Raw genomic sequence first — 24,838 nt, 5'->3', positions numbered from 1 at the left:
AGCCCCACCCCCACCGCACACTTCCTATACCGAGTTGCTTTGCTTCATTTTTTCTTTAAGGCTGGCAAATTGCTTGAGAACCTATGCTAGTTACATGCAAATATGCTCTACGACATGACGCAAGTTTTGGCCGGTCATGTCCTGGACTGGGGTAGGCCTGGAGCCAAGTTATCGGTTGATGGGGTCCTCTGTAAATTGATAGGGAACTGGGCCTGTGGCTATAGGCTCGTTGAGTTTCTGCTGCTCTCTCGTGATGGGCACAGAATCCGTGACTGCAGGAAACGAGAGCTGATCGTGGTTCAGAATGGTTTGCTCATCTTCCAGCTTGTCTTTCTTCAAGTAAAAGACCCTTTTAAATTCTTTGAGTTTCTGCAGCTCACAGAAGGTTTCCAGGACAACAAGCACAGCAGTGAGACCAATCATGAGGTAGACTAGAATACAGAGAGTCAGAGAGAGAGGGAAAGAGAGAGACATATTAGTTATTTTTAGACACAATTAAGTACGGATGATTTAAACATGACTGGAGTGGAATTGTTCATTTACGTGCACCTCTTGCCTAAAACATTATTTCATGTATGGTCTGCGGTACAAGCGGGCCAGAGACTGAATATTCCGTGATGTCTGGCTCTCACATCTTGACCCCTCAGAGATTCTGCGCCACCTACATGTCATGAGGCAGGAGTGTGATGGAATACGCTCCACTTGCCTGGTTGTGTGCAGCTTCAAGAATCTCGACACCACCCAGGACAGAGTAACTCGTGCCCATTAGACTGTGTGCTCTTACATAGAATAGGCAGCACAGCAGCAGCCTATTCAGCCCAATATCGAGGTATAAGCTCCACATGAGCCTCCAGCCACTCTAATTCACCTGAGACTATCAGCAGCGCCTTCTATTCCTTTCCCATTCTGGTGTCTGTCTAGCTCCCCTTTAAACGCATCTATGTTATTTGCTTCAACCACTCTCGATCTTAGGACAAGGCAGCCCGCTTGTTTGGTACCCCATCCACAAATATTTACTCCCTCCACCGCTGACAAACAGTGGCAGGCGTGTGTACCATCTACAAGAAGCGCTCCTTCGACAGCACCTCCCGAATCCATGACCACCAACATCTAGAAGGACAAGAGCAGCAGATACATTGGAATATCATCACCCGCAAGTTCCCCTCCAAACCCCAAACCATCCTGACTTGGAAATATATCGCCGTTCCTTCACTGTCTCCCGAACAGCACAGTGGGTGTACCCACATCACATGGATTGCAGTGGCTCAAGAAGGCAGCTCACCACCACCTTCTCAAGGGCAATTATGGATGGGTAATAAATAATCTTTGCCAATGATGCTCACATCCTATGATCGAACACTGAAAACAGTTTTTAAAAATGTTTTATTCCTTTCTTAAAGTTCCAAAGCCAATGGGCTTGTGGACAGGACAAGTCCCTAATCCACCTCCTTGCTTGCTCCAAAAAACAATTCAAATTCAAATTGAATTCAATTGGTGGTTCCCACAAGAGAAATGCACAAGACGCAAGCTGACAAGAAAAGGCACCACACCCGATCTCGGGCTTGATCCCATGCTTGATCTTTTGAAAACAATTACTACAGTATTACACCATTATAAATTTCCTTTGGGGGTTATCCACAAGCTGTAGGGTTTAGGAAGACTGCTCCCCTATTAACTATTAAGGATCAGGGGCGGCATTCTCCCCTACCCGGCGTGACGGAGGGTCCCGGAGTAGGGGAGTGGCGCCAACCACTCAGGGGTCGCGCCTCCCCAAAGGTGGGGAAGACCGGCGCAAAAAATCGGCGCCCCCGGCAGCGGGGCTGGCCGAAAGGCTTTCGCCGGTACGCGCATGCGCCGGCAGTGACGTCAGCGGCAGCTGGCCGCGGACGTCACTGCCGGCGCATGCGCGATGTGGGGTTCTCTTCCGCCTCCGCCATGGCGGAGGCCGTGGCGGCCGCGGAGGAAAATAGTGCAGCCAGGGCACTGGCCTGGAGTCTGAGCGGGGGGCCCCGATCGCGGGCCAGGCCACCGTGGGGGCACCCCCCGGGGTTCGATCGCCCCCCCCGCCCCCCCAGGACCCCGGGGGCCTGCTCGCGCCGCTGATCCCGCCGTTCCAGAGGTGGTTTAAACCCCGGCGGCGGGAGAGGCCTCCCAGCGGCGGGACTTCGGCCCATCCGGGCCGGAGAATCACCGCAGGGGCCTCTCCGATCGGAGTGGCGAGATTCCTGCCGCCGCCACTTCCCGGGTGGCGGAGAATCTCTGCCACGGCGGGGGCGGGATTTTAGGCGCCCCCAGGCGATTCTCCGACCCTGCTGGGGGTCGGAGAATTTCGCCCAGAGTGACTGAGCATTTATACATCTATCAGCTGATCAGAGGGATTGTAAAGAGTAAGCCATGTCTAACCAACCGGCTGGATCTTCTGCAGCGATAACTAATATGCTGGATAAGGGAGTGCCGACGCTCACTATGGAATTCCAGAAAACATTCAATAAGGTTCCACATAAGAGACTGTTAATGAGAATGAGAGTGCAGTGAATTGGAGGCAACCTCGAAGCTTGGAGATGGAGTTAGTTAGGAGCCAGGAGACAAGGAGGTAGGAACATTGGGTCTGTAATAAATCAGCAGCATTGGACTAATAATGCCCTCTAGGGATTTGAGCTGGGGCCTCAGCTATTCTCCAGCCCCCCAGTCGCGTGTTTCTTGGCAGCACACCGTTCGCGGGCAGCGGGATTCTCTTCTCCCGCCGCTTGTCAATGGGAATTCCCATTGAAGCCACCCTGGGAAAACTGCGATGGGGCTGCGCTGCCGACGGGAACAGAGAATCCCAACAGCCGGAGAATTCCGGCTATTATATTTGGAAATGAATAGAGAGGTTTTTATCCATGTTTGCTGCTGACAATATGTTAGATGGCACAGCAAGTCGTGCAACAAGCTTTAGACTGCAGGAAAAACTCTGGGAAGGAGTTCATTATGTGAATGTTGGAGATCAGTCACTTGGGCCCAAAGAAAGAGAAATGCCATTGTCTTTGAACTAGTGAGAAGCTAGGAAGAGCAGACACGTATAATGGTCCAAGTACAGAAATCACAAAGCTAGTGGACGGGTGTAAGAAATGACCATAAAGTCTAACGGAATGCTGGCCTTCAGAGGCCTGGGATACTAGGATCTGGATGTTTGTCACAGTCGTACAGAGCTCTGGTTAGACTCTAGCTGGAGGAACTGCGATCACTTCTGGTCACTGCACCTCAGGAAGGATATATTGGCCTTGAAGAGGGGCAGCACAGGTTCACCAGAATGATACCACCGTTTCAAAGAATAAACTTCTGAGGCGGGATTCTCTAAAAATGGGGCGATGTTCCCACGCCAGCGGGAAATCCAGCGCCAACGACTCGGCATCAGCGACCCTGAAAGTGAGGCAGTCTCACCTTTCTAGGGGGCTAGGTTGCCGCCGGAGTGGTCCCTGCTGCTCCAGCCGGCAAGGAACGGCCCACGCGAGTCCGTGCATGCCCAGAACGGCCGGCGTAATCTCGCGCATGGTGGGGGTTCCCTTCTCCGTGCCGGCCCCCGGGCAATATGGCAGAGCCCTACAGGGGCCTGGTGCGGAGGAATGACGGCCCCCACGAAACCAGCCCCGCCCACCGATCGGTAGGCCTAGATCACGGGCCAGGCCACAGTGGGGGGCCCTCCCCCCCCCCCCGGGGTCGGATCCCCATGCCTCCCCGCCCCCAGGACCACCCCCATGCACTTATCTGCCAGGTCCCGCCGTGCGCGAGGTGAGTAATTCACGCCGGCAGGACTGGGCAAAAGTTGTTGGCCACTCGGCCCATCGGGGCCGGCCTGGAGAATCGCCGGGGTGGGGCCGCTGTCAATGGCCCCCGACCGGTGTGGCAGAAATCCCGCCAGTACCCGGAAAACGGCGCCAGAGAATAGGGAAGCCGGCATCGGGGTGGGGCTCGCGCCTCCTCCTGGGGATTCTCTGACCGGCGCAGGGTCGGGGAATTCCATCCCTGAAGTCCGGTTTCATAGACTAAGCTGGTATTCCCCCGAGGATAGAAGATTTTAACTAAGATTCAGTGATTTTTTTAGGGTAGGGAGGGAGAGAATCTATTTCCTCCAGTGAGTGGGGGGAGGGGAGGGAGGGGGGGGGGGGGTGAGGGGGAGGAGTCCAGGACAAGGGGACAAATCCTTAAAATTAGAGTTAGACTGTTGGGAGCGATCACTTCTTCACAGAAAAGGCAGTGGAAATCTGGAATTCTATCCCCCCCAAAAAGCCTGTCGATGTTGGGGAGTCAAAACTGAGGGAGCGATCTTCCGGTCACGCTGCGCCGGAAAAGCAGCTCGTCGCCGCGCAGTGTGGCCGGTGAAAGCCGGGAGACCCCGCTCCCAGGAACCACCCGGCACGCAACGCCTCACAGGATTCAACGCAATCTTGCGAGACATTGCAAGGGCAATCCCGCCCACAGTGGACAGCCCAGTTTGGCAGCACTCTTTGACAGTTCTCTATACAGCTGTCTTTGATAAGTCATGTTGAAGGGTCCCTTTGAAGCTGCTTCTTACAATTTTGACAGTTGATTTTGACAGGTCTGTTGACAGTTCCAATGAACTTGACTATAATGGGTTTATGCACATTTAGACCTAATGTTTAACAATTCCAAATGGCACCTCCCCAAAGGCATCCTGGAATCAGATCGAAAGGCGTAACTATTCCTCTCCAAAGGGTACCATCAGTACCCAAACAAGTGCACAAAGTTCAGACCTGCTTTTACTGGTCTAATCTGCAGGGGCGGCACGGTGGCACAGTGGTTAGCACTGCTGCCTCACAGCGCCAGGGACACGGGTTCAATTCTGGCCTCGGGTGACTATCTGTGTCTCCCCCGCTTCTGCGTGGGTTTCCTCCGGGTGCTCCGGTTTCCTCGCACTGTCCAAAGATGTGCAGGTTAGGTGGATTGGCCTTGCTAAATTTTCCCTTAATGTCCAAAAGGTTAGATGGTGTTATGCGGACAGAACGGAGGAGTGGGCCTAGTTGGGGTGCTCTTTCAGAATGGCTTCCTTCAGCACGGTACGAATTCTATGATCACTCCTGGCCCACCTGTGACCCACTTCAGGGGATGCAGCATCTGCTTAAGATGGTTAGCTGCCTCTGTGAACTGTGTGTGTGAAATGAGCCCTTCCCCCATTCCTGCCCCTGCAAATAATGGGAAGTGCTATGTTCGGAGACGGGACTGATGATTCCTGGCCATTTTCACCATGGCAGTGAGGCAGAACTCTACGTCATGGAGTACGAAAGCAAAAAAGTTTTGCTCAACCATTATAAAAACATGAAAAATGAAAAATCGCTTATTGTCACAAGTAGGCTTCAATGAAGTTACATTGCGGCGCCTGTTCGGGGAGGCTGGTACGGGAATCGAACCGTGCAGCTGGCCTCCTTCGTCTGCTTTAAAAGCCAGCGATTTAGCCCAGTGAGCTAAATCAGCCTCTGGTTCCTGGTGGAATGGATAGAGGTATTATGTTCAATTCTTGGGATCAACACTTTAGGAAGAATGGCAAGGCCCAAGACAGGGTATAGAAGAGATTTATTGGAATGGTCCCGGGTAGGAAGAGTTATGTGGAGAGGCGAGAAAGGTGGGCTTGTTTTCCATAGACCAGAGAAGGGAAAGGCGAGATTTGTTGGTTAAGACGTTGAAGGTTATGAAGTGTTTTTTGAAGTGAAAAAAAGGAGAAACAGTTTCCTACAGCAGAGAAGGTCTATGACACGAATGTACGCAGTGAGTTGCGACCTGGATTGCCTGCTGACAGCATGGTATAAACAGAGTCAATAACAATGTTCAAATAGGAACTTGCTCCGTGTTTGAAGGGACGGTGGTGGATTTGCAGTGCATTGGTGAGATAGCAAGGCATTGGGCTAATTAGATCAAAGAGCAGGTACAGGCAGGAAGGGTTGAATGGCCTCCTTCAGTGCTGCAGCATCTTTATACTCTTTGATTAGATTTTTTAATATAGACCAGCAGGGACAATCAAGGATTTGGTTTAAATTCTCACGTTAAAAACTGCATTTCCGACAGTGCAACATTCCTACAGAGTCAACACCCCAACAGTGCAGCCCTCCCTCAGTACTGACCCTCTGACAGTGCAGCTCCCTCAGTACTGACCCTCTGACAGTGCAGCAGTCCCTCAGTACTGACCCTCTGACAGTGCAGCACTCCCTCACTACGGAGCCTCTGACAGTGCAGCACTCACTCAGTACTGACCCTCTGACAGTGCATCTCTCCCTCAGTACTGACCCTCTGACAGTGCAGCACTCCCTCAGTACTGACCCTCTGACAGTGCAGCACTCCCTCAGTACTGACCCTCTGACAATGCAGCACTCCCTCAGCACTGACCCTCTGATAGCACAGCACACCCTCAGTACTGACCTCTGGCAGTGCAGCACTCCCTCAGTACTGACCTTCTGAAAGTGCAGCACTCTCTCAGTACTGACCTTCTGACAGTGCAGCAGTCCCTCAGTACTGACCCTCTGACAGTGCAGCTCTCCCTCAGTACTGACCCTCTGACAGTGCAGCACTCCCTCAGTACTGACCCTCTGACAGTGCAGCACTCCCTCAGTACTGACCCTCTGACAATGCAGCTCTCCCTCAGTACTGACCCTCTGACAGTGCAGCTCTCCCTCAGTACTGACCCTCTGACAATGCAGCACTCCCTCAGCACTGACCCTCTGATAGCACAGCACACCCTCAGTACTGATCTCTGGCAGTGCAGCACTCCCTCAGTACTGACCCTCTGACAATGCAGCACTCCCTCAGCACTGACCCTCTGATAGCACAGCACTCCCTCAGTACTAACCCTCTGACAGTGCAGCACTCCCTCAGTACTGACCCTCTGACAGTGCAGCACTCCCTCAGCACTGACCCTCTGATAGCACAGCACACCCTCAGTACTGACCTCTGGCAGTGCAGCACTCCCTCAGTACTGACCCTCTGACAATGCAGCACTCCCTCAGCACTGACCCTCTGATAGCACAGCCCTCCCTCAGTACTAACCCTCTGACAGTGCAGCACTCCCTCAGTACTGACCCTCTGACAGTGCAGCACTCCCTCAGTACTGACCCTCTGACAGTGCAGCATTCCCTCAGTACTGACCCTCTGACAATGCAGCTCTCCCATTCAGTACTGACCCTCTGACAGTGCAGCGCTCCCTCAGTACTGACCCTCTGACAGTGCAGCACTCCCTCAGTACTGACCCTCTGACAGTGCGGCACTCCCTCAGTACTGACCCTCTGACAGTGCAGCGCTCCCTCAGTACTGACCCTCTGACAGTGCAGCACTCCCTCAGTACTGACCCTCTGACAGTGCAGCACTCCCTCAGTACTGCCCCTCTGACAGTGCAGCACTCCCCTCCCTCAGTACTGACCCTCTGACAGTGCAGCACTCCCTCAGTACTACACTGTGAATGTCATTCTAGATTGGGTGCTCAGCTATTGGGCTGCCAATGCAGCGATGGTGCGTAAATGGGTGATGGAGGGGGAGGGGGCAGCATGGAAGAGGATGGAGATGGCATCCTGTGTAGGCACGAGCCTAGAGCCGCTGGTAACGACACCGCTGTCACTCCCTCCAGCGAGGTATACCACGAGCTCGGTGGTGGCGGCTACCCTCAAAATGTGGGGGCAATTGAGGGACCTGTTTGTAGGCGGGAAGTTTGCGAGCCTGGGTGCGCTGGAGGGAAGTTCGGGCTCCCCCCGGGGAGCGCCTTCAGGTACATGCAGGTAAGGGCGTTTGTCAGGCGGCAGGTGGCGGAGTTTCCTCTGCTGCCGCCGCGTGGGGTCCAGGACAGGGTGCTCTCGGGGGTATGGGTTGGTGACGGGAGGTTCTCGGCGGCGTACCAAGTGATGCAGGAGATGGATGAGGCATCAGTCGAGGAGTTGAAGGGTAAATGGGAGGATTAGCTGGGTGAGGAGATAGGGGAGGGGACGTGGGCGGACATCCTGGGGAGGGTGAACTCCTCTTCTTGTGCGAGGCTTAGCCTCATACAGTTTAAGGTGCTGCATGGGGCTCACATGACCGGGACATGGATGAGTCGGTTCTTTGGGAGTGAGGACAGGTGTATTAGGTGCTCAGGGAGCCCAGCAAATCATGCCCATATGTTCTGGGCATGTCCAGCATGGGGGGAATTTTGGAAGGGTGTAGCAAGGACGGTATCGAGGGTGGTAGGATCCAGGGTCAATCCGGGCTGGGGGCTCGCAATTTTTGGGGTTGCAGTGGAGCCGGGAGTGCAGGAGGCAAAAGAGGCCGGCATTCTGGCCTTTGCATCCCTGGTAGCCCGGCGGAGGATTCTTCTTCAGTGGAAGGGCGCGAGACCCCCAAGTGTGGAGGCCTGGATCAACGACATGGCGGGATTTATTATATTGGAGAGGGTGAAATTTTGTCGAAGGGGCGGGCGTGTGTTTTGTGTGAATGGCGGGTGTTAATTTACCTCTTCCTTTGTGTATGCGCGGGGGGGGGGGGGGACTGTTTTTTTTTTGTTCTTTGTAAAAAAAAAATCTTACTTTTTGTTGTTGATAGTTTATGAAAATTTTGAATAAAAATTATTTTAAAAAAAAAAATAGATTGGGTGCTCAGGTCCCTGGATCCGCAATAGCCAAGATTGTCTCCCAGATCCTGGAATTCTCTTTGCAGCTTTTGGATCCCACAGAACCTCACCCTCCACTATTAAATTCAACAAGTGTGCAGATACTGACCTGTTATTCCTAATTTATACAGCTCTCGGAACTGCTGATGCTGAACCTCGCCTGGAACATAATCTCCCAGGCCGATGGTGCTGAGCGAGATGAAACAAAAGTAAATGGATTCCAGAAAGTTCCAGTCCTGTTCCAGGTTGGAGAAAATAGCCGCTGGGACGAAGAAGAAGCAGGAGGTGATGAGGAGCCCCAGAAGCACGGCGTGGATGAGGGCGACGCTCTGTTTGGGATACCCCCAGCGGGTGTGGATGTATTGGATCGGCCTTCTCGTCACGTGGACCATGAGGCGCTGGACCATGGAGGTGAGGAAGAGCAGTGTGAAGGGAATTCCAATCAGTGAGTAGATCATACAGAACGCCTTCCCACCATCAGACAGGGGGACTGTGTGACCGTAACCTGCAACAAAAGAACATTGAGTAACTCGAAACACAGCCAAACTCCAGATGAACACACAATAAGAAGCGGGAGAGGGGGATGGGAGGGACAAGAGGGCCCGCACTGGAAATTATCCTGCACCTTCTTCTCATTTTACTGACAATACATCTTACCTGGGTGTGGTGGTATGATTTGCATAGCTGTCTGCCATTGGTGCAGAACACCGGCTTACCATTGGCCCTGGTCGGTCATGTGCCTCTCGACCGATTGGTTGAGACCAGTCATGTGACGGCTCTCCGATTGGTCGAGAGGCTGAGTTAACCACGCCTCCATACCGAGGTATAAATAGTCAGAACGCCCGGAGGTCGTCCATTTTATTGTAGTCGACCGCAGGGCTAAGTTCTAGCTTATTAAAGCCTAACTTTTGTATAGCATCTCGTCTCTCGTGCAATTGATGGCTCATCACTGGGGCTGTACAATCTCTCCAACCTCCACCACCCCCGCCTCCCCCCTGCCCACCAGCTCGCACCAAGGTGCTGGTCAGGAGTTTCAAAGTCTAACATTACCCCTTACCAAAAAAACATAGAATAGAACCATACAATTCCTGCTGTGCAGAGGGAGGCCATTTGGCCTATTGAGACTGCACCCGACCCTCTGAAAGAGCACCTTACCAGGCCCACTCTCCCCACCCTATCCCTGTAACCCTATAACCCTACTTAACCTACAGATTATTGAACATTATGGGGAACTTTCAGCACGGCCAATCCACCTAACCTGCACGTCTTTGAACTGTGGGAGGAAACCGGAGCACCCAGTGGAAATCACGCAGACACGGGGAGGATGTGGAAACTCCACACAGACTGTCACCCAAGGCCGGAATTGAACCCTGACCCGTAGCGCTGAGAGGCAGCAGTGCTAACCACTGTGCTGCCGTGCTGCCCGCTTACACTTTTCTGCTGCACTTTAATCGCACGTAGTTTCAGTGGTACGTGCTTCAGGAGGGTGATGATAATCTGGGCTAAAGGCAGGGGAAGAAACATCAAAGAGCAATGCTGAGATGATAACAATAATAATCTTTATTAGTGTCACAAGTAGGCTTACATTAATACTGCAATGAAGTTACTGTGAAAATCCCCTAGTCGCCACATTCCGGCGTCTGTTCGGGTCCACTGAGGGAGAATTCAGAATGTCCAATTCACCTAACAGCACGTCTTTCGGGACTTGTGGGAGGAAACCGGAACACCCGGAGGAAACACACGCAGGCACGGGGACACCCAAGCCGGGAATCGAACCTGGGACCCTGTGAAGCAACAGTGCTAACCTATGTGCTGCCAAATGGGATGGAGTTTGTTTATTATAAAAGTTGTACAAAGTTGAGTTATTGTAGTGTATGTTGTAAAATGGAAAATGTCTTGAATAAAAGTATTTTCCAAAATGTCCAGAGACCTCGTCCTGGGGAGGTGAGCGGTAATCGTGAAGTTTCACAGCTTGCAAGAAAAAGGTCCCAAGGTGGGCATAGGAGCATCGTGACTACAAATGGGAAGGCCATGCCATCAGGCTTTACCAGAATGTGAGAGCGGAGCTGGCGAAGAAGCGGGCTGCGTTCACTAAAACCAAGGCCATTCTGTACAAAAGCGGAGCCCGGTTTGGGATGGTGTCTCCGGCGTGGCTAAGAATGACTTTGGAGGGAAACATTTTGATGCTCTGGGGAAGGCGGATTCCATTGTAAAGAAGCATGGGCTGGGCGTGGGGCAAATGAGGTTCTTGGATATTGGGGATGGGCATGATAGAAGCATGGGCTGGGCGTGGGGCAAATGAGGTTCTTGGATGTTGGGGATGGGCATGATAGAAGCATGGGCTGGGCGTGGGGCAAATGAGGTTCTTGGATATTGGGGGTGGGCATGATAGAAGCATGGGCTGGGCGTGGGGCAAATGAGGTTCTTGGATGTTGGGGATTGGCATGATAGAAGCATGGGCTGGGCGTGGGGCAAATGAGGTTCTTGGATATTGGGGATTGGCATGATGACATGTGGAATTGTTGGGGTTCCTTGTTCACGTTTGCATTTTTATGTTCTTGTTGGTGTTGAATGTGTTTTAAGTTGGATAGGGTATTTAGTTTTATGTGGGCGTTTGCTCTATTTGTTGTAACTGTTGTGAAAATATAAAGCTCCCTGTTGGAGTACTATGTTTTAAGGATTTTTATACTTTGTCTTTTTTCTGTTAGCATTTTTCTTCACTCTGGGTGGGAGCCGCCCTGCTAGTCAAAGAGTTAGCTAACAGGAGGGGTGTTGAGGGGTTGACTGGAGCTCATTATAGTAATTCTGTTTTAAATAATGAGCTTAGTGTTTTGTTCTGTTTGGGGATAGGGTTATTAAAAGTAGGTTTCAGTGGTTTATGTTCAGCTTGCTGTTTTCTGTATGCGTATTTGGGTGTAGATAGTGGGGAAAGAGGGGGCAGGGTAGTTTGCTTATGGTGATTGCAGATACCTCTTTGTTTATTCTAGTCAGTGACTTTGGCGCCATCTTGGATGAGCCAGGTCGCGGTACTTTCGATCTAACTATTAGACACTTGATGGAAGGCACCAGAATCAGGTCCCTCCCAGTGTCTGCCATGGCGACTGGAAACGGCATTATTAGTGGTCTAGAGATTTATGAATGCTTGTCCACTGCCATTGGGGAATATAAGAAGTGAGTCTATCTCACATTCTATGCTGTGGGAAGCCCTTAAGGTGGTTATCGGGAGGAGATCATTTCTGACAAAGTGCAGACAGCGAGGGCGGAGCGACAAAGGCTGGTGGGCTCTATCTTTGAGGTGGACCATCAGTGCTCACTTACCCCAACCCCAGAGTTGTTGACAATTAGGAAAATTTGGAGACATCATTTGAATTATTAACGGAGAAGTTGGTGGGCCAGCTGCGATGTTCGAGGGATATTTTTATGAACATGGGGAGAAGGCCACTCACCTCTTAGCTCATCAACTGAGATGGCAGGCGGCTTCCCGGGAGTTTGTACAGGTACAGGACTCGAGTGGCAGCCTGGCTTCTGCCCCACCTCAGGTCAATGTGGCTTTTGGAACATCTTAGCGGGATATTTATAGATCGGAGCCTCCTGTGGAGAGTTTGGTCATGACTGATATTTTTTTGGATGAATTATCCATCCCAGCTGTGGCGTGGGAGAAACGGGAAGAGTTAGAATCCCCGTTGGGTCCAGAGGAAATTATGAAATGCATTGGGATGATGCAGACTGATGGCTTCCCCATTGAGTTTTGTAAGAAGTTTTCAGAACAATTGGACTCTCTAATTTTAGATATGTTTAACCATTCCTTGTCTCGGGGTTCATTTCCCTGATCCTTACGAAAGACAAGGATCCTACGGAATGTGGGTCAAACCGGCCTATTTCACTCTCAAAAGCGGATGCCAAATTACTTGCTAAAGTGCTGGCACTGCGGTTGGAGCCCAGCCTCCCAGAGGTGATTTCGGAAGACCAGACAGGTTGCATCAAGGGTTGGTAATTGTCAGCTAATTGTTGTTTATTAAATTTTGTCCTCTCTCCCTCTTTGGTGCCCGAACCGGAGGTTTCCTTAGACGCTGAAAAGGCGTTTAATAGGGTGGAGTGGGAATATCTCTTTGAGATTCTTGGGAGGTTTGGATTTGGCAAAAGTTTATATCCTGGATTTGTTTATTGTATAGGCCAGCTGCTAGTGTTTGCACGAATGATTTGAATTCTGGCTATTTTCCGCTGAATAGGGAAACGAAGCAGGGATGTCATTATCTGCCCGCCTGTTTGCTTTGGCATTAGAATTGCTTGCCACAGTGCTTCAGTATTCCAGTAAGTGGAGGGGGATAAATCTGGGAGGGGAGGAGCAGAGGGTGTCCTTGTACGCGGATGACCTGTTTCTTTATATTACAGACCCAGTATCCGCTATGGATGAGATAATGAAGCTGCTTGAGAGTTTGGGCTCATTCTCTGGGTATAAGTTGAATTTGGATAAGAGTGAATACTTCCCAGCTAACCCTCTGGGGAGGGGAGCCTATCTGGGGATGTTACCTTTTCATCTTGCCAGACCTAGCTTTCTTGTCTGGGAATCTGGGTTGCCCATGATTGGACCTCTCTTCACAAATTAAATTATACTAGTCTGGTTAACGCTGTCAAATCTGGCTTGCAGAAGTGGGATAATCGCCCCATGGCCGTGTTGGGCAGGGTCCAGTCTATTAAAATGAACACGCTCCCGAGATTTTTATTTCTTTTTCAATGTCTCCTCAAGTCCTTCTTTGCCAAAATTAGTAAATGAGTGTCCTCATTTATTTGGGCGGGAAAGGCCCCATGGTTCTATAGGGCATCCCTCCAGAGAGCCAGGCAATCAGGGGGCTTGGCTTTATTACTGGGCAGCCAATATTGAGAAGGTACTGTTGTGGTTCAGTGATCCGGTTTCTATATGGGGGCAAATGGAGGCGAGCTCCTGTGAGGGATCTAGTCTTGGTGCAACAGTAACCACATCACTGCCCTTCTCTCCGGTAAGATTTTACTCGAATCCGATAGTGGTTTCCACTCTCTCGAAGCAGTTCAGACAACATTTTAAACTCAGTTCCCAGCCTTTGCTTACCCCTATCTTCAACAATCACCTTTTTTTGCCAGCGGGTTTGGACTCGATGTTTTGGTCATGGGAGGGGAAGGGTTCAGAGAGGTTTGGGGACCTGTTTGTGGAGAGGAAGTTTGGCAGCTTTAAGGAGCTGTTGAAGAAATTTCAACTCCCTGGCTCCAGTTTTTTCAGATGCTTTCAGATTCTCGATTTTTCACGCAAGGCTTTTCCCCCTTTCCCCTTGGCACCACCATCCTCCCTGTTGAAGAGGATTTTGTCTTTGGCCAGGTCTGCTGCGGGGACGATTTTGTGCATATAGGGCCAGATCCTATCAGCGGTCAGCTACGTTGAATGAGGTGAGCGTGAAATGGAAGGGTGAGTTGGGACCCATTCTGGATGATGAGATATGGAGCGAGGCCCTTCACAGGGTTAACTCCACATCCTCATGTGCTCAGCTTAGTCTGATCCAATTCAAGGTGGTGTACAGGCCGTATCTGACTAAAGCGAGGATGAGTGGATTGTTCTCTGGGGTGGACGACTGGTGTGAGCGTTCTTCTCGGGGGCTGGCCAACCACACTCATACGTTCTGGTCTTGCCCCTGGTTAGTAAACTTTTGGGTCTCCTTCTTCAACACCATGTCAGAGATACTCAATGTCAATCTGGAGGAATGTCTGCTGGTGGCCATTTTCGGGATATCAGACTCACCATGCTTCAGGCTTCAGTTAATTTGTGCTTTTGATTGTCTGTTCTGTTCTGTTGTCACTATAACTTGAATTAATTGTTTTATATTATTTCATTTGTAATGAAAATTTTTCAATTAACATATTTAAAAAAAAAGTAAATGGCCTGAAGTTGCCGTCATGAAGTCAACATTTGTGGTAAAACAATTGAGAGATTGGGGGAAATCTTCAGCAGATTTCATTACCCTGCACAACCGGTGAGCAATAATGGGCCGCAGTTCATTTCACAAGAGTTAGTACACTACTTGAAGGAGAACGGAATTCAACACATCCGATCCACTCCTCATCAATAGCTAACTGGGCTAAATCGCTGGCTTTGAAAGCAGACCAAGGCAGGCCAGCAGCGTGGGTTCAATTCCTGTACCAGCCTCCCCGAACAGGCGCCGGAATGTGGCGACTAGGGGCTGGTTTAGCTCACTGGGCTAAATCGCTGGCTTTGAAAGCAGACCAAGGCAGGCCAGCAGCACGGTTCAATTCCTGTACCAGCCTTCCCGGACAAGCGCCGGAATGTGGCGACTAGGGGCTGGTTTAGCTCACTGGGCTAAATCGCTGGCTTTGAAAGCAGACCAAGGCAGGCCAGCAGCACGGTTCGATTCCCGTACCAGCCTTCCCGGACAGGCGCCGGAATGTGGCGACTAGGGGCTGGTTTAGCTCACTGGGCTAAATCGCTGGCTTTGAAAGCAGACCAAGGCAGGCCAGCAGCGTGGGTTCAATTCCTGTACCAGCCTTCCTGGACAAGCGCCGGAATGTGGCGACTAGGGGCTGGTTTAGCTCACTGGGCTAAATCGCTGGCTTTGAAAGCAGACCAAGGCAGGCCAGCAGCACGGTTCGATTCCCGTACCAGCCTTCCCGGACAGGCGCCGGAATGTGGCGACTAGGGGCTGGTTTAGCACACTGGGCTAAATCGCTGGCTTTGAAAGCAGACCAAGGCAGGCCAGCAGCACGGTTCAATTCCCGTACCAGACTCCCCGAACAGGCGCCGGAATGTGGCGACTAGGGGCTGGTTTAGCACAGGGCTAAATCGCTGGCTTTGAAAGCAGACCAAGGCAGGCCAGCAGCACGGTTCAATTCCCGTAACAGCCTCCCCGAACAGGCGCCGGAATGTGGCGACTAGGGGCTTTTCACAGTAACTTCATTGAAGCCTACTCGTGACAATAAGCGATTTTCATTTTTTAAATTTTCATCACCCTGCCACAAATGGGCTGGCAGAACGTTTTGTACAGATTATGAAACATTTGTTGAAGGTTCATTGTCTGAACGTTTGAGCCAATTCCTGCTCTCATACAGGAATACTGCACACTCAACAACTCAAGTTTCTCCAGCATTGCTAATGGCTAAATGTCAACTGCGCACAGCGTTCAATTTGCTAAAACCACTCAAGACAAAATGAATTGCCGAGAAAAGGCAGCAGAATTAAGTCATATGGCGGGAGAACAAGGCAAAATGTTGTGTTTTTCACTAAGAAGTGTCATAATATTCACTCATGTATATCATGAGATGCAGGCAGGCAGTGATTGACACACAGGATAACCAATGAACACACACGACACAGAACAACCAATCACCAGACACGACACCACCACTATAAAGCCCACAGGGCATTAAGGCTCTCCCTCTCTCACACAGGACACAGTAAGAAGTCTTACACCAGGTTAAAGTCCAACATGTTTGTTTCAAACACTAGCTTTCGGAGCACTGCTCCTTCCTCAGGTGAATGGAGCAGTGCTCCGAAAGCTAGTGTTTGAAACAAACCTGTTGGACTTTAACCTGGTGTTGTAAGACTTCTTACTGTGCTCACCCAGTCCAACGCCGGTATCTCCATATCACCCAGGACACGGCCAGGGAGATAGTCGCAGTGCACAGGCCAATGAACATCATCACCATGTGGTAGAGAGCTAGTCTGGTCAAGCCAGTAGGAGGTTATCAGTTAGGTTAATAGAGTGTCAACACACAGCAGATTATGTACAGCAATCAGCAGGTTCAATAAAACAGTGTTGGACCATCTCCTGTGTCGGAAGCCTGTTTCTTGTTTTACTGCACCCAGTTGCAGTCGATGTTAGACCAACACAGATAACACATCAAGAAGTTCTGGCAAGGAACTACTTATCACAAGTAAAAAGTGGATAGCTGGCACCATCTGAGCACAGACAGGACCAGTCTCCCACACTGTACAAACCAGAGATATATGGAGGAGACATGTGATCAACGTTTGGCGACAAGAACCAATCTGCCAGACAGAGCCAATACAATCCAAATCAAATTGTACCAAGAGACAATCTGGGCCTTCCCGCCAACCTGACACTAATCAAACCAATTGGGGAAACCAGTACCTCAGTTGAGAACCAGACACCGAGTCAACCTCCGAACACTGTCGACTCCAGTTAAGGCAACCACAGACAACATCCAAACCAAGGGAAGGGCACCAGAGGTTGCAGTAAGAACTAAAAAGCAGACGCCAGAGGTTCACCATCAACCACAATGATGGCTTCGAAGGGTTTGATGTATTGACTGTTGTTGTTGATTGTTGTTGTTGATTGTTCATCTTGCTCATTGATTGTTAATGTTATACTGTTTACTGTGTCAGGGACCTTTGACTTAAAGAGTGAGGAAAATGTTGTGTATTCATGGCATTTCTAGTATTTCCTCACTAGCAGCCTTGCAGTGGAACTTTAAGAGACCGATCACATGATATCTGTGCAGTTTGAGCAGGTGAATGGCCAGTGTAACATCACAGCCTATAATGTTAACATCTCCTGAATAAAGCTTCTTGTTTGTTTGAACCTTGCAGGTTTAATTCCAAAACCACGACACAAGCGACATCAGTAAAACACCCTGTCAGTGTCACATCGCTGTTTGTGGGAGCTTGCTGTGCACACATTGGCTGCAACATTCCCTAAATTATAACAGTGACAACATGTCAACAAGTACTTCACTGGCTGGACAGTACTTGAGGATGTCTTGAGTTTGTGTAAAACGCTATCTAAATTCCCTCTCCTCCATAGATCTGCATGACTTGTGCAACTAACAAACTGGGCAAGGAGTTCCGGCAACGTCTGAGTCATATAGGGATTGTAATAAGCCAAGTTACAAATTAATTGTAATGAGCCTGGTCACAAATAGATTTTAAAGAACCAAGTAACAAATGAATCATGTTGAGCCACGTCACAAACAGATTGTACTGAACCAAGTTACAAAGGGATTGTAATAAGTCAAGTCACAAACAGATCGTAAAGAACCAAGTCACAAATGGATTGTACTGAACCAAGTTACAAAGGGATTGTAATGTGCCAAATCACAAATGGATTGAAAATGAGCCAAATGACAAAAGGATTGTAATAAACAAAACCACAAATGGATTGTAAAGACCCAAGTCACAAATGAATTGTAATGAGCCAAGTCACAAATAATTGTAAAGAGCAAAGTCACAAACGGATTGTAATAAGCCAAATCACAACGGATTGAAAATTAGCCAAGTCACAAATGGATTGTGATAAACCAAGTCACAGATTGTAAAGAACCAAGTTACAAGCGATTGTAAAGAGCTAAGTCACAAATGATTGTAAAGAACCTAGTCACAAACAGATTGTAAGGAGCTAAGTCACAAATGATTGTAATGAGCCAATCATAAACGGAGTGTGAAGAGCCAAGTCACAAATGATTGTAATGAGCCAAGTTACAAATGATTGTAATGAGCCAAGTTACAAATGATTGTAATGAGCCAAGTTACAAATGATTGTAAAGAGCCAAGTGACAAATGATTGTAATAAACAAAGTCACAATCGGATTGTAAAGAGCCAAGTCACAATCGGATTGTAAAGAGCCAAGTCACAAGTGGATTGTAAAGAGCCAAGTCACAATCGGATTGTAAAGAGCCAAGTCACAATCGGATTGTAAAGAGCCAAGTCACAATCGGATTGTAAAGAGCCAAGTCACAATCGGATTGTAAAGAGCCAAGTCACAAGTGGATTGTAAAGAGCCAAGTCACAATCGGATTGTAAAGAGCCAAGTCACAATCGGATTGTAAAGAGCCAAGTCACAATCGGATTGTAAAGAGCCAAGTCACAATCGGATTGTAAAGAGCCAAGTCACAAATGCATTGTAAAGAGCCAAGTCACAATCGGATTGTAAAGAGCCAAGTCACAATCGGATTGTAAAGAGCCAAGTCACAAGTTGATTGTAATGAACCATGCCACAATCGGATTGTAAAGAGCCAAGTCACAATCGGATTGTAAAGAGCCAAGTCACAATCGGATTGTAAAGAGCCAAGTCACAATCGGATTGTAAAGAGCCAAGTCACAATCGGATTGTAAAGAGCCAAGTCACAATCGGATTGTAAAGAGCCAAGTCACAATCGGATTGTAAAGAGCCAAGTCACAAGTGGATTGTAAAGAGCAAAGTCACAAACGGATTGTAAAGAGCCAAGTCACAATCGGATTGTAAAGAGCCAAGTCACAATCGGATTGTAAATAGCCAAGTCACAAGTGGATTGTAAAGAGCCAAGTCACAATCGGATTGTAAAGAGCCAAGTCACAAGTGGATCGTAAAGAGCCAAGTCACAATCGGATTGTAAAGAGCCAAGTCACAATCGGATTGTAAAGAGCCAAGTCACAATCGGATTGTAAAGAGCCAAGTCACAAACGGATTGTAAAGAGCCAAGTCACAAGTGGATTGTAAAGAGCCAAGTCACAATCGGATTGTAAAGAGCCAAGTCACAAGTGGATTGTAAAGAGCCAAGTCACAAATGCATTGTAAAGAGCCAAGTCACAAGTGGATTGTAAAGAGCCAAGTCACAAGTGGATTGTAAAGAGCCAAGTCACAAGTGGATTGTAAAGAGCAAAGTCACAATCGGATTGTAAAGAGCCAAGTCACAATCGGATTGTAAAGAGCCAAGTCACAAATGCATTGTAAAGAGCCAAGTCACAATCGGATTGTAAAGAGCCAAGTCACAATCGGATTGTAAAGAGCCAAGTCACAATCGGATTGTAAAGAGCCAAGTCACAATCGGATTGTAAAGAGCCAAGTCACAATCGGATTGTAAAGAGCCAAGTCACAATCGGATTGTAAAGAGCCAAGTCACAATCGGATTGTAAAGAGCCAAGTCACAATCGGATTGTAAAGAGCCAAGTCACAATCGGATTGTAAAGAGCCAAGTCACAATCGGATTGTAAAGAGCCAAGTCACAAGTGGATTGTAAAGAGCCAAGTCACAAGTGGATTGTAAAGAGCCAAGTCACAATCGGATTGTAAAGAGCCAAGTCACAATCGGATTGTAAAGAGCCAAGTCACAATCGGATTGTAAAGAGCCAAGTCACAAATGCATTGTAAAGAGCCAAGTCACAATCGGATTGTAAAGAGCCAAGTCACAATCGGATTGTAAAGAGCCAAGTCACAATCGGATTGTAAAGAGCCAAGTCACAAGTGGATTGTAAAGAGCCAAGTCACAAGTGGATTGTAAAGAGCCAAGTCACAATCGGATTGTAAAGAGCCAAGTCACAATCGGATTGTAAAGAGCCAAGTCACAATCGGATTGTAAAGAGCCAAGTCACAATCGGATTGTAAAGAGCCAAGTCACAATCGGATTGTAAAGAGCAAAGTCACAATCGGATTGTAAAGAGCCAAGTCACAATCGGATTGTAAAGAGCCAAGTCACAAGTGGATTGTAAAGAGCCAAGTCACAATCGGATTGTAAAGAGCCAAGTCACAAATGCATTGTAAAGAGCCAAGTCACAATCGGATTGTAAAGAGCCAAGTCACAATCGGATTGTAAAGAGCCAAGTCACAAGTGGATTGTAAAGAGCCAAGTCACAATCGGATTGTAAAGAGCCAAGTCACAAATGCATTGTAAAGAGCCAAGTCACAATCGGATTGTAAAGAGCCAAGTCACAAATGCATTGTAAAGAGCCAAGTCACAATCGGATTGTAAAGAGCCAAGTCACAAATGCATTGTAAAGAGCCAAGTCACAATCGGATTGTAAAGAGCCAAGTCACAATCGGATTGTAATGAGCCAAGTCACAAACGGATTGTAATGAGCCAAGTCACAATCGGATTGTAATGAGCCATACCGCAAACTAATTGTAAAGAGCCAAATCACAAATGGGTCGAACGAGCCAAGTCACAATTTATTTTGAAGTTAAACAATAGGCTGTAAAATGGGGCGATTTTGGATGGCTACAAATTATAAATAGTTAATTACCTTTGAAGCTCACTGGGTCATTCCGACGTCAGGAAAGGAACAGTTTTTACATAAATTCTTTCTTAATGGAGCATAAATTACTCTGCTCCAAATCCAATGGTAGATTAGGAGCGTACAGGACCTCAATTATTGGGTTGAACTCAAAAGCTTTCAGCAGCAAAGTGGAAAGTGGCCAGCCCTTCTGATAGTCAACATCTCTGAGTTAGAAATATAATGTTGCTGCTCCGACGAGTACGATTTGATTTACCAACAGGGCGGGTAGGTGCAAGTCATGTGGTCCCTGGATAGAACATTCAGGGTGTTTTGGTGAGGTGCTGGTCGGGGTGGGTGGGGGGGTAATTGTGGGTGGCGCGGGATGGAGAAAGGGAACACAAAGCAGGATGGCAGATTGGGAAGGTGTCAAATACAGCACGTCCGTCCATCTCCCCCTTCCCTTGATATTTTACCCATGATGGGGAAGGTGTTGGGCTGCTCACCCACCCCATCAGTCAATTGGAATGAAATGAAATGAAAATCGCTTATTGGAACATAGATAGAACATAGAACAGTACAGCACAGAACAGGCCCTTCGGCCCTCGATGTTGTGCCGAGCAATGATCACCCTACTTAAACCCACGTAACCCGTATACCCATAACCCAACAATCCCCCCATTAACCTTACACTACGGGCAATTTAGCATGGCCAATCCACCTAACCCGCACATCTTTGGACTGTGGGAGGAAACCGGAGCACCCGGAGGAAACCCACGCACACACGGGGAGGACGTGCAGACTCCACACAGACAGTGACCCAGCCGGGAATCGAACCTGGGACCCTGGAGCTGTGAAGCATTGATGCTAACCACCATGCTACCGTGAGGCTTATTGTCACGAGTAGGCTTCAATGAAGTTACTGTGAAAAGCCCCTAGTCGCCACATTCCGGCACCTGTTCGGGAAGGCTGTTACGGGAGCACTGAAGTGACCAACTAATGGCCAGTGCAGAGCAGTGTTTTTCAAAGTGGGGGTCGCGACCCGCGGGATGATGTAAAATGGGTCGGCAAAAGGTCTCCAAAAATGATCGCCGGGGATTGTCTGACCTTTTTCCCCATTTTCCCCCTGGGTGAATTCTGGTTACAGTGCAGTGTGCGGCCACATTAGGCTGAGGTAGAGGTCGGTGCCGTGGACGTTCTGCCTCCCTGGGTCACCTTTATAGTCACCACCGATACAGCCTCCAGCAGCCACTCCCGTTTCTGCAGCAGCTTATCAGCCAGGTTAGTCAGCACCTGCACATACAACTGAATAGTTTAAAAGACCTAAATCAATTATCTATAAATTTATTTCCTGCAGATACTCCTTCTGCACAACGTTAGTTTCCAGCATGCTTCGCACTTTTTCTTCCAGGCCTGCACTCCCACCCAACTGACTGCCGACTGGGATATCTATCCACAAGTACCCCAGTCAGTAACTTACAGGCAGAGAACTCCCTGATACTGGATCGAGCTCCAGCAGATAATTCTCCCCACCTATCAATTGGCCCATTTTCACAAAGCTGGGGCGAAATTCTCCGACCCCCAGCAGGGCTCAGCGGCGCGAGCAGGCCCCCGGGGTCCTAGGGGGGGCGGGGGGCGATCAAACCCCGGGGGGTGCCCCCACGGTGGCCTGGCCCGCGATCGGGCCCCCCGCTCAGTCTCCGGGCCAGTGCCCTGGCTGCACTATTTCTCCACCGCGGCCGCCACGGCGAAGCGGAAGAGAACCCCACATTGCGCATGCGCCGGCAGTGACGTCAGCGGCCAGCGCGGACCGGCGAAAGCCTTTCGGCCAGCCCCGCTGCCGGGGGCGCCGGCTTTTTTGCGCCAGTCTTCTGGTGCAAACCTCTCCGGCGCGGGGCTGGCCCCCAAAGGTGGGGAGAATTCCCCACCTTTGGGGAGGCCCGACCCCTGAGTGGTTCGCGCCACTCCCCTACTCCGGGACCCTCCGTCACGCCGGGTAGGGGAGAATGCCACCCCTGATTTATATTTGCCCCATTCTGAACCCTCTGAGGCGGTGGGTGTGGGTTTGGGAACTCTAACCGTCCAAGTCAGGAGGGAAATACATCTGTTCAAGTGCAGATCATAGGGAGCACAGAGTCAATGATCACACAGAGAGACTGAATTCAGGGCTAACCTTCTGACTCAGGTGCATGATTAATATCTGCCATTGTTACCAATGTCAATGAATCTTGAATATCTGTTACCATTAACGTTGTCAGTGTTGGTTCAATTTCTGCGACAGTTAATCTTGTTGATGTCTGTTGAGTTTCAATTTATCTTAACCTTGTCAATCAGATCTATGTTTAAAGTTATGCTGCACCGGGCTGGCACCAGTGGAATTGTTGATGGACCGGCCACAATGGACCAGTCTCAGTCTGGCATTCCCGGATACTGGCAAGAAAGTACGCCGCAGTTGAGAGCAGCAAGGGCGCCGTCCAGATGGACACAAGCGGACTAGACTGATTGGAACAGGTGACACAGTCTATGTTCAGAACTTCGCAGATCCCAGGGGATCTCAGGAACGATCCTTTGCCAGACCGGACCAGTATCGTACCAAGTTCAACTCAAGGTTGTGTCATGAAGAAACATGTCAATCACATCAGAATCAGACCAGGAGTGCACAGACTCCCCGGGAGCAGCAGTTACTGATCAACCTTCTCCAACTCTTCAAGGCTCAAGGTCATTGCCCCAAGGGGGACAGGATGCAGAGATGCGAGAGGTCGGAATTATCCGATGGGGATCAGGCCGTTCAGCAGCCTCCTACAGTTCCTCCACCGAGGCTTTCGGTGTGGAACCCCATTCACTGTCCACGTATACACCACCTGTTCCAGCCCAGCAGGCGCCAGAGGCTCAGCCAAGAGCAAAGAGACATCCTCCTACTCCACCTCTGACAGAATATTCAAGGGGAGGGATGTTATAATCTGCACAAGACTTACGGAGTAGAAGCAATTAGCATCGCTGTGACCCTCGTTGAATAGGAGTTCTCCTGCTCAGGGTGCCCTTGAACACTCTAATAATCTGTAATATAAAGGTCGGTCAGTTTTAGTATCAACACCTCAGACCCGGCTGGGACCTGGGGAGTATTGTGCACACTGTAACTTCGTAATAAAGCTAGTTTCTGTTATCCACTCCTCTCGGACTCGTCTGTGGTCACTAAAGGGAGAGGGTGGAATTGGAGGGAGAAGGGGGAATTGGGAGAGAGGGCAAATTATGGGAAAGAAAAGTGGAATTGGGGGTGAGGTAAGGATTTGGGGGTGAGAGTGGGCGTGGGGCAATGGGGGGAGAGAGGGTTTTTGGGCTGAGGGGGGATTTAGTAGAGAGGAAAGGGCAAGGTAGGTTTCAGACATTGATTCTAGAAGATGTACTATTTATTTCAGTATCGCTTGCCTCACTCAGAGGGTTAGGAGCGGGCAGGCAATGAGCTGAATGAGGTTTCTGGAAAGGGCATGGAATGTGAGAGGGGCAAGGGGGCACCCACTTTTTCCACGCAAATGAGGTGCCTCCCCGCACGAACCACTCAAATGCCAGCAGGCGGTAGGGCTGACATTGACCACAGGTGAGGCCAGCCCAGGTGTATCTGGGAACCTGTGGGTTTGTATTACTCCCTGTCCCTCGTCAGTACCCTTAGCAACCCCCCCCCCCATCCCCCACAACAAAGTCCCACCACTCACCCAACATCAGAAAGGTTTAAAATCTGGTTATTCATTCATTTGCTGTGCTTGGGATCTTGCTGTGCACACGCTGCCGATTGGACTTTCCTGACATAATGGCACCATGGTGATAGCTCGCCTGCTTCAGAGGGTGGGATCAGCCTCTCGTTCGAGCCGCGAGTTGTCTCTTTTGAATTCTGTGAAGGATTTGGCAACCTTGAAAGGTATCAGTGGGCAATCACCAGCTGACAGCTCACTATCTAGTCCTAAATATAAATGCAGCCGCACCCTGGAGAGCGACGATTGACGCATTTAACAGCTGCAACAGGTGGAGCAGGATGATAATGAGGCAATGAAGGTCGGGGAATGCAGGATGGTTCTGGCACTAACCCAGCACTAATCACCACCAAATACTGAGCAAAGATATCATCAGCATCAGCCATGGGTGTGGTGAGGGAGGAGGCAGCGGAGATTTCAGTAACATGCGAGTCACCTGAAAAAGCTGCGCGCACGTGTGTCCACATGTGTATGTGTACATGTGTGTCCACTTGTGTACGTACACAT

General features: G+C 49.5%; 1 protein-coding gene across 1 annotated transcript; it reads right to left on the bottom strand.

Moving 5' to 3' along the window:
- LOC119967703 (potassium channel subfamily K member 1-like) lies at window positions 1-24,317 on the bottom strand. The gene is made up of 3 exons (XM_038800570.1): window positions 24,296-24,317; window positions 8,730-9,125; window positions 1-431 (listed from the first exon to the last, which is right to left on the bottom strand). The coding sequence occupies exons 1-3, from the start codon at window positions 24,300-24,302 to the stop codon at window positions 169-171; spliced, it is 666 nt and encodes a 221-aa protein (XP_038656498.1). The 5' UTR covers window positions 24,303-24,317; the 3' UTR covers window positions 1-168.
- Window positions 24,318-24,838: the final 521 nt, after the last annotated feature.

Source organism: Scyliorhinus canicula, chromosome 6, assembly GCF_902713615.1.
Source record: "Scyliorhinus canicula chromosome 6, sScyCan1.1, whole genome shotgun sequence".
NCBI lineage: Eukaryota > Metazoa > Chordata > Chondrichthyes > Carcharhiniformes > Scyliorhinidae > Scyliorhinus > Scyliorhinus canicula.
This window is presented reverse-complemented; position numbering and strand designations above follow the sequence as displayed.